Source organism: Strigops habroptila, chromosome 4 (genome assembly GCF_004027225.2).
Source record: "Strigops habroptila isolate Jane chromosome 4, bStrHab1.2.pri, whole genome shotgun sequence".
NCBI classification, from domain to species: Eukaryota; Metazoa; Chordata; class Aves; order Psittaciformes; family Psittacidae; genus Strigops; species Strigops habroptila.
The window spans coordinates 80,426,569-80,435,921 of NC_046358.1; the positions used below are offsets into that span (position 1 = coordinate 80,426,569).

Below are 9,353 nucleotides of genomic sequence, written 5' to 3' on the forward strand. Positions count from 1 at the left end.
CCAATGAATTTTATTGAAGTCTAATAACAAAATAAGTACTACTTTTTAGTTATATGATCTCCATTGAACTATACATCTCATGATAAATGAACAAACAGCTTTCACATATGTTTTATGTTAGATCAGGAAACCTAAGAGAGTTTTTAAGACCATGCCTTAACATCACCTTGAGAATTTCTGAGGAAAAAAACCTTTGCCTCCTCTTCTCTGCTTCTTGACATTATCAAACTGCTTCATATTTCTTTGATCCACATTCTACAGTAACTACTCGGAGCAGCAGAACTGAATCGCCCTGTTTATGTACCATTTCCATCACAAAAAACTTACAGCTCTGTTTCCACTTAAATAACATCTCGATATTGCTAATTTCATTTTCATAAAATTAATTCATAAAATGTTCAGTAATACAAAGAGACTGCTGACACCTTCTGGCCACTTGACATTCTGCCCAAAAATCAAGAGGGTTTCCAAGAAAATCTCTTTCATGTTTTTCCAACCACTCAGGATCACATGAAGACTTATGCTATGCCTACACTGCCATATGACAGTTGCTTCAAGCGATTTAGTCCACCTTTCACCCGCATTCTCTCACCCACTCTTTCACAGAAGCATCCGAAACAAACAGAGATCATGTACTCTGACTGATAAACCATATCCAGATTTGGCCTAATTTAGCTTCACCTTTTAACTTTCACTCTGGGTATACTGCATCTAGGAATCATTGCAACTGAATCAAATAGTACATTCAGATTCAGTACGGAATCTCTAAACCCCCCACATCACAGGTAAGAAATATCCACATTTTATTGTATTAAACTACATTTTATTGAATTAAATGCTCAAAACTTGGGGAACCTACCTGCAGGTTTTGTTTCTTTTTCTTTGGTTCAGTTTCTGATTCCATCTCTCCCTTTTGGGCCACACAGTGCTTTAGCTTTTTTCTTTTTTCTGCCTTCTTTTCTTTTTTTTCCACATTCATTTTTGACATTATAAACCAGAACTATTCTGTAACAGAAACCACCAAACTGGAATTAGAACCTTTTTTCATATTAAATGTCAGTCTTGTATACAGGGTTATACTATAATTACACTGCTATGAGAATTATTTGTGACTACTTAACTAAAAAACATATGTCTGCACTGAATTTTTATCTAGTTTGGAGAACTTCCATTGCATTTGCTTTAGGAACACAGCATAGTTAAGCTACTGTAAAACTAGAATGTCATTCTCCTGCAGAAAACTCAACACCCGCTGTCCTCTCAGGCCCCACTGTGTGAAACACTTCACTGACCCTCCTGGCAGTAATCCCCCATAACTGATGCTGTGCTTGCTGTAGTCTATAGCACACCACATTGGACTGTTTGATCAGTCGTCCACTTCAGGTAACACCAGTCATTCCTCTCCTCAAAATACATGTGACTGTTAGTCATCTCATTAATTCACATATATGTGCATACATACATACCCACAAGCAAAAAGTAAGCCTACCTGATTACTAAAACAAGCAGTTTTAAACCACAAGTTCTCTTTAAAACTTCAAGTTTGCCTGGTTTTATATAGATTAATGAGGGAAAATATGCTTAAAGAATTATGTCTCACGACTTTCATCTTTCGTTTTACACTGACTTGAGTGCAAAGGTGAACAGGAGCTGCAGAGAACCTGGTTGTAAAATGAGGTCTAGATGTAATGGCACATTATTTCTCTGAGAGAAAATCTGATTTAAGGGGCTTCCAACAGCTGCCCCAATACAGTCGCTTTCTGTGTAATAGCACAAACACAACAGTTGTCTCCATCACGAACATTCAGCTTGAAGCACACTCTGAAAGATAAATCAGCCCAAAACCCAGGCACCCACACAGCCTAACCCACACAGCCGGAGGTAGTAAGAGCCTGCACCACCTGACAGAGCTCGATCCCCGGCACCTCCACCGCAGGGACACTTCAGCCACGACATGCGGCGGGGCCCGGCGGGAGCAGGCCCCGGGCGGCGCTGGGGAGGCTCGGACCCGGTGCCTTCCCACCCCACGACGCCGGGGTTGCGTCTCCTTTCCCTCCCGACCCCCCCCCCCCCCCCCATGCGGGGCAGAGACATCCCAGGGGCACCCCCCGCCCCATGGCGGCCCCGCGGGGTGCGAGACACCGAACGCTCGCGTCCCCCCGCCTCACTCGCTCCCCTCACGCACCTCACGGTCCCGCCTCCTCCGCACATTTAACTGAGCCCCACGCTTGGCGCCGCGGCCCGCCCCCTCCCTCTGACTGGCTACAAGGAGAGAACGGAGGCGTCTGATTGGTCTTCGCCATGCCAATCCGCCAGCTGGCCAATAGGAAGCCGCGCTCAGGCTTGAAACGCCCACCTGGAACACGCGTGCTGAGGAGTGCTCGGCCGGCTTCTGGGGGCGCGCATGGCGTCACCTTTCCGCGACGGGAAAAGGTCTCCGCCTCCTGCCCCGTGTAGGGGCGGGGCCGCACCGCCCTTCCGCGGCCCAGGTGATTGGCGCCCGGCCAGGGACCCGCCCGACGGGGACCCCATGGTCTGGCAGCACCCGCCCCTGCACTGTCCGTGCGGGACACCCAGTTTCCGCACACGCAAGCCGGAGCGCTACTGGCAACAGCAGGCTCTGGTATCACGCCGTGCCAGCTGCTAACGCGGTGCGATGCGTCTCTCTGCACAACAGTGGTGGTGATTCCTTCCAGCCGGCAGATCCTAAAGGCTCCGTGTCTGAGGCAGCGTTATCTGCTGTCCTCATCGGGTCTGAGGGAATGTGATGGGAAGAGGCGAACGCTGCGGTTTGAGAGGGCGAGAAAACAGCTCCTAGGACTAGGTTTCTAGGGAACAAATTGGTTTCCATGTTTTCATTGTCTATAAATACCATGTGCACAAACATTCCCATTTCCCCTCGGTAATTTGAGGGCAAGAACATTTACCACAAGCTCACACATTAGATGGAGCATTTCTTTTTGTGACAATCTGAAACGGGGGTTTTGTTTTCCTTAGGTTTGATCCCAGTAGCAGCTGAGGTGCCAGCTGTGGTAGCAGATGCTGGTGGCAACTCCCTGTATCATGGCATGCACTGACAGTAGGAGGTAAACCTGCTTCCTTCTCCTGTCGTTCCTCTCCTTCCACCTCTTCCCCCCATCATAGGGTGCCAATCCTGCTGTCCCTGGCAAAGCCTCTAGGACATGGTTTCCAAAGGAAACCACTTCCCACACCACCAGTGGGGTGCACAGCATTGTGCAGGAATGCATGGCCAGTTATAGAGAGACATTATAAAAGTCCTAATACTGTAGCAACATGCTAGGGATGAGTGATGGCATTAGAGCACACACGATAACTAGCAGGTGGTGGTATCTAAAATTATAGAGTTTTAATTTCAGCTTTTGTTCTAATGTGAATAGGGAAAGCATGTTTTCTGTGTTTAGACTTCTTAAAATAATGATTGGGGTTTTTAATTACGTATCCTATTGTGACATCCTGTGGTTAAACACAGTATTACAGACACTGTCACGTCACAAATTTGACCACGATTGCATAAAAATAGACTATATGGAATTAGCAGTAGTAACTCACACCTACACTACCTACAGTTTCGCAAATTACTGCCTTCCATATAGCTTTGACCTTCCCCAAAATATTCTACTGCATAAGACATTAATATTTGGCCCAATGTGGTAAGATTGCACAGGTATTTTGTTCTGTGTTGGCCAGAAATTACATTGTATCTGCCCTTCCAGATGAAAGGCCTACAACTCACCAAGGTGGTTGTTTACACACTACCCCTGTTGAAGGCCGTAAATCCACATTTCCTCTTTAGGCAACATTTGTACTATAAGGATTAAGCCTCTTCAGAGGCACACAACAGTCTTTGCACAGCTGCAGTACACCTCAAGGTTGTAGAAAGCATAGGCATTTACTGCACTTATGCTCACATCTCCTACAGTATTTATCAAAGATAATTTTTCCCAGGCCAAGGAACACTGCATTTTCTGCTGTGCAAACTGCTCATCTTCCCACCTCAGCAGAACAGCAGTGGGCACTCATAGCTGCAGGTGATTCAAGGGACTGCAATTACCCTCCAGTTAGTCCTAACCAACATTCCAGCCCACCAGCCCCAGTGTGCAAAGGAACAGCTCCAATGACACATGAAATTGAGGTCTTGACCTCCTGACACCATCAGTAAGCCTTGGCATTTTTCCTCACAATTAGCTGGATGAGAGGTCTACTTAGATCCCAGCTGGGGAATTAGCATTGTTCATTAACAGCACATTTCCATTTCATCAACCCACAATATTTCAAGCCTCAAGCTAAGCAGCTGGATATTCATGCAGTTTTAAAGAGCCAAGATAGCTGATCAGGATAATAGATGGAGCATATCTGTTATGTCTCCATTTGTTTAAGCTTTTCAGGAAAGCAGCAAGAGTAGCCTCCCTAGACAACACTATTTTGGCCTCATTCTCATTACATGAGGCAAATAGTTAATGCTGCTTTCTCCAACTTCCTTTTTCCCCTCAACTGCAAAAAAAAAAATACCCATGCAATTCCAGGTTTCTAAGGGGCAATAAATTATTAAGAATTACACTGCACATGCCCCTGTGAGCACTAGCCTTCAGTGAATTGCTTAGGGAGGGCCTAGGAAAGCTAGGTATGGCTTTATAAATCAGGTACTTCCAGTGACAGTCAAAAAACAAGAGGCAGTTTATATAAAACTTGCTTCATGTTGACGTATGTCATTTGTCAAGCAGAACACTGTACTGTGTGCCAGGTCACTTCCAAAAGCATTGAGATGTATGACAGCAGCTTGTATTTCAGACTTTCATCTTAGGAGACTCATAGTACAGACTTAGCATTACCTAAGCTAAGGTGGCTGTCTTTATCACTAATTTCAGTCACCTTCCTACCACCACTGCCCAGCTTCCTCCACTGAGTATTTTTCATAGTATTAAGATCTTATTCCAAATACAAGAACAAATAAAGTTAGCTTAGAAAGGGCAACAGTTTATTGAATGCACAAAACAATGATACAAAAATAAGTTAATTGCAGAGAAAAATTTAAAGATCTATAGACAAGATTAAATAGACAGAGGTTTGATCCAGATGTGAAAAGCCTCCATCATCTGCATCTGAAAGACATAAGAATGCACTGTAAGAGTTACATGCCCAAAACTTTCAGTCACAAGCAGATCCAGCATGTTAGGGAAGGACTTGGGCCATTTACTGTAATTCCAATGCTTGCCATGCTTTCCTCAGCATTCTGCTGACACACCATTTTTCCAGAACTTGACCAAGCCTCACATGGAGCAGGTAGAAGACCAACCTCCCATTACAACAATTTGATGTCCTAATGCTTCTGTCAATATAGCTACTGTAAGCACTACAGGATGGACAAATAAATATTCAATTATGCTATCAGAACCCCTCTACTACATTCTCAACACCAACCAAAGGTGACCAACTCTAGAGCAGTTAGAGGTATGACAGCAGTACTCCTACACCATGTTGACACAAGACTATTTTTAAACGATGTTTGTCTTTCCTTCTACAGCCTGTACCTGTTGTGCTGCAGACTCCCATTAGATGGCACTCCCATTGCTCCCATTGACTTGAAGGCAGTTTGAGAAGCTCTCATCAGAGCAGCATATCTACAAAGAAATACAACCAGGCTCAGCACCTCTTATGCACACTGCCAGTGAAGTTTCACTCTTCCATCCAGTTTAATTATATCTGTCACACAAGTCTTAAAGTCCTATTGTACAGAACAATGAAGGTGCATCTGCCTGCAAGAGATTTTTATTGTTCTTTGTTACTTTAAGGTGCTGGGCAGAACTTCAGGATTTAGTATTTGGATCCAGACCCCAAAGGGTACTTGAGTTAGCCAGTGCCTCTTCTCAATTAGCAAAGACTGACACAGGTAAGCTTGGAAGAATTTTGGGAAAGCATTTGACGAGCTTTTATCTTGGCTCACAGACTTCCAGAAACTAAGTCTGAGATACAAAGAGAAAATAGTAGATACTTTATTGACCTGACCAGTACTTTACAGAATTCCCTATTGTCTGAGCTCCCCGCCAGCCCCTTATAGTAGCTCTGAAATTTCAGATTGAGCTCAAAGTACCATAAATACAGCTTACCCTGCCTTGGAGATGGGGTGGCTGCTGCCTTTACACTCATGATCCAGAGGATGCCGATGTTTTATGCAGAAGTTACCACCACACTGTTCACAAACAACCTTCATCATTTCTTTCCTTTTGCAGCCTGGCTTTAAGCACTTGTTTGTGAAGATCTGAACAGAGGACATAAAGCTGGTGTTATAATTAAGATGAAACAGAGCAAGCACATTCTGCCATCACAAGCATTAGGCAGGCAGTCTAGACTTCAGCAGCATTTTCCTTACCTTTTGCCTTTGCTGTGCTGGGTTGTATTTGCAGTCCTTATCCATGTGGGCTCCAACCACGATATCTGGTATTTCCCCCTTCTTTACAGGGATGGGTGCATTACAGAGTGGACACACTGGAACCTGCACATTCTGAGCACATACAACACAGATTAGAACCATAAAATGATTCAGGCCGAAAAAAACTTTAAAATTATCACATCCACTGTTACAAGTCCAACTCTGGTTTTCTGTCCTTCCCCTTCTCTTACCCATGGGTGATAGTAGTGAATTCACAAAGCATTTTATGTTCTAGTCATTTATTAATGCTTTTAAATGTAACCTTCTCAAAGGTAACTGCAAATCATTATCCAAAACAGGTAGGCAAACTTTGCCAAATAAATTTATAGCAACATATTGGCTAGGTTGACTTTAAGTATGCTTCTAGGCTTTCTGGAATGGCAGACTTTTAACACTTCAAAGCCCAAGTATGAGCCAAAGACCAAAGTCTGGCCCCACTTATTCTAGTTATTTCTTCTGTAGTTTCATGTTTGCTGTTCTCCAACTGAAAGGCCTGGAGCTGCAGGACGTTTTAGGCCACAATACATTACTTAAAACATAAAGCACTTCTCTCTGGGACAATGTGGCGTAAGTGAAAGACACAGAGGTACTGACCTCTGAAGTGTTGTGTTCCTATATAGTCAAACTTCAGCTGTATCATTAGCTCTTGTGGTTCCCCCATCCACTTTTACTGAAACCACATGTCAAGTTTCAGAGCAGCCTGTATACATGACTTGACAATTCAGCAGCGTGAATTGCTGACTCATGTTGAGGAACTTACTTTCTTGTAGGCAGAGCTACACTTGTGGTCATCATAACGGATGTGATCTTTACAGAAGACCTCCCCACAGGCATCACATTTCAGAGGAAGGAAGTCTAGAAGAAAAATAAAAAAAGAAAAGATTCTCATGGATTAGAGCTGGCAGCTGTAAGAGCACTCACAAAAGGCTACAAAAATTCAAAAGTAAATAACTTCTGTCTAGTCATAAGTACAATTACTTCCACAGAAAGTGTGTCATCATAAATATTAAAACTAAAGAAACAAGAGTGATGCATTTTCCCTCTTTCTATCCACAGCATTGGACTCACACAAGCCATAAATACCCTGAGGGCACCCTAAACACAGAAACTTTAGCAAGACACCAGTCAGGACCTAGGAACTGAAGAACAAAGCCAAAGCTCAGACTCCAAAGCAGTTTTATTCTTTAGAAAGCAATCCTTAACAAGACAGGAGAACAAACCACCAGGGCTCAGCTGTTACTCCCTCCCCTGATCCACTCAGGAAGGATCACTGAACCAGCACTGGTATCTGCGACCAACCAGAGCACCCCACAGACTTAGGGTGCAACATCTAGACCCCCACAGTACACAAGCTACCCAATCCCTTAAGCACCATCCTACGAGTGCTGCCTGGGGGAGCCAACTCACCGCCCAGGTCATCCCCGCTCACAGCTCCCTTCGGGCAGCGCAGGGAACCCTTAACCGCACCCCGAGACCGCTCCTTACCCAGCTGCTTGCAGGTGCGCTCCGAGCAGTGTTCGCCCAGCCCCGGGAACTCCATACCGGCACGGCAACAGGACCCTCGAACTCGGGACCAGACACAGGGCCCAGGACCTGCCGCCGCCTTTATGTACCTCCCGCTGACTCAGCCCGGCTCCGTACCCACGTGCTGAGTCATGCTCCCACCTGCTCCGGCCACCACAGATGACATCACGACAAGCCGAGCCAATAGCGTCGCCCGCTCTCCATCGCCGTCAGCTGCGTGTTGTAGGCGGGCGGCCAATCGGCGGGCGGGGAGGGGTGCTGAGTCATGCGTCGGGGGCGGGGCCATGACGGGGCGGGTCGGGGACCGGAGCACAGGGAGGGGATGGGGGTGACGGGTGATAGCGGGTGGTGGCGGGGACGGGGACGGGGACGGGGACCCGGACCCGGACCCGGACCCGGACCCGGACCCGGACCCGGACCCGGACCCGGACCCGGACCCGGACCCGGTCTGACCCGGGCAGCCCCGCGCAGCCCCGCGGCTGTGAACACCCCGTCGTGCACAGGTGTGCCCTGTCTCAAATGGGGACACGTGTATCAAATAAGGAGACATGGGAGCGTGCCCAGAGAGCCGTTGTGGGGCTGGTTTGCTCCAGAGAACACTCAGCCCTTTGCCTCTTCCCTTTTCATCTTTTCGTCCGGGTTCAGGCACCATCCCTGCAGGATGTGATGCTTAACTCATGCTGCTGCCAAACTTATAACAAATCCATGGAGTTGGGTGGGAGAGGGTGTGCTCCTCGCAGCAGGGTGATGCTCAGGGTCCTGCTGCAGGACTGCGGACTGGTTTGGGTGGACAAGCCCCAGTTGCAGCTGTGGGTTTGCACAAGTCAACTGAATAAAAAGCTTCCCGGTAGGTCTCTGGTTTAAAATGCTTATCTCACTTGAACGAGGCACCGCGAGATCAAGGTGTAGGTTAGAAATGTTGATTTTTGAATGTGTGTGACAACACTGGCTTCGTGTAGAGGATGTGAGGACTATTGGTGTAATGACATTTGTTACGGGATTGAGAAATGACAAGATGTTGTTTGGCCCCTGCTCTCCCTGGAAAACACCTGGCTTTGTCCTGCAGTACATGACTCAGATGCAGAGTGGAGCCATGAGAGCGAAGAGGAGCTTTGGGAAGGCAGGTGGTGACTGCAAAGGCCAATTTGGGCTGTCAACACTGCAACTGGCATGTGCCACTCATCTGTCATCCACGTCAGCTGGCCACATGGTGTTTGTATGACTCCCGCTGTGTGTGCCAGCTTACAGCCAGCCACACCGGTGCTGTGGCCTTCCCAACAGCACAGTCCTGCTGGATTAAATGATACCATGTCATCAGCCAGACACTTCCAGGACTTCATACACATATTAATTTTAGCTCTTGGATCCATAAAATTACCAA

General features: G+C 46.5%; 1 protein-coding gene across 6 annotated transcripts; it reads right to left on the reverse strand.

The window, feature by feature from the left end:
* Positions 1 to 875: 875 nt before the first annotated feature.
* ZFAND2A (zinc finger AN1-type containing 2A) lies at positions 876 to 8,123 on the reverse strand. 6 transcript variants are annotated; one of them, XM_030485129.1, is made up of 6 exons: positions 7,934 to 8,123; positions 7,209 to 7,303; positions 6,389 to 6,520; positions 6,126 to 6,277; positions 5,550 to 5,639; positions 876 to 1,005 (listed from the first exon to the last, which is right to left on the reverse strand). In XM_030485129.1, the coding sequence occupies exons 1-6, from the start codon at positions 7,986 to 7,988 to the stop codon at positions 888 to 890; spliced, it is 642 nt and encodes a 213-aa protein (XP_030340989.1). In that variant the 5' UTR covers positions 7,989 to 8,123; the 3' UTR covers positions 876 to 887. The 6 variants fall into 6 exon arrangements, with proteins under 6 accessions (XP_030340989.1, XP_030340994.1, XP_030340990.1 ...); XM_030485134.1 differs by lacking the exon at positions 7,934 to 8,123 and adding an exon at positions 7,043 to 7,118 and having other exon boundaries at positions 7,209 to 7,288; XM_030485130.1 differs by lacking the exon at positions 876 to 1,005 and adding an exon at positions 2,718 to 2,754.
* Between the last annotated feature and the right edge of the window lie 1,230 nt (positions 8,124 to 9,353).

What these genes read in the sequence shown, in the direction of transcription:
- ZFAND2A (XM_030485129.1), bottom strand. Translation starts at nt 7,988, where the DNA reads ATGGAGTTCCCGGGGCTGGGCGAACACTGCTCGGAGCGCACCTGCAAG. An exon ending in CACCCCATCTCCAAGGCAGG is followed by an intron (nt 5,640 to 6,125) that starts GTAAGCTGTATT and finishes ATTTCTTTGTAG; the next exon opens with ATATGCTGCTCTGATGAGAG. An exon ending in GGGAGTCTGCAGCACAACAG is followed by an intron (nt 1,006 to 5,549) that starts GTACAGGCTGTA and finishes TTTCTGTTACAG; the next exon opens with AATAGTTCTGGTTTATAATG.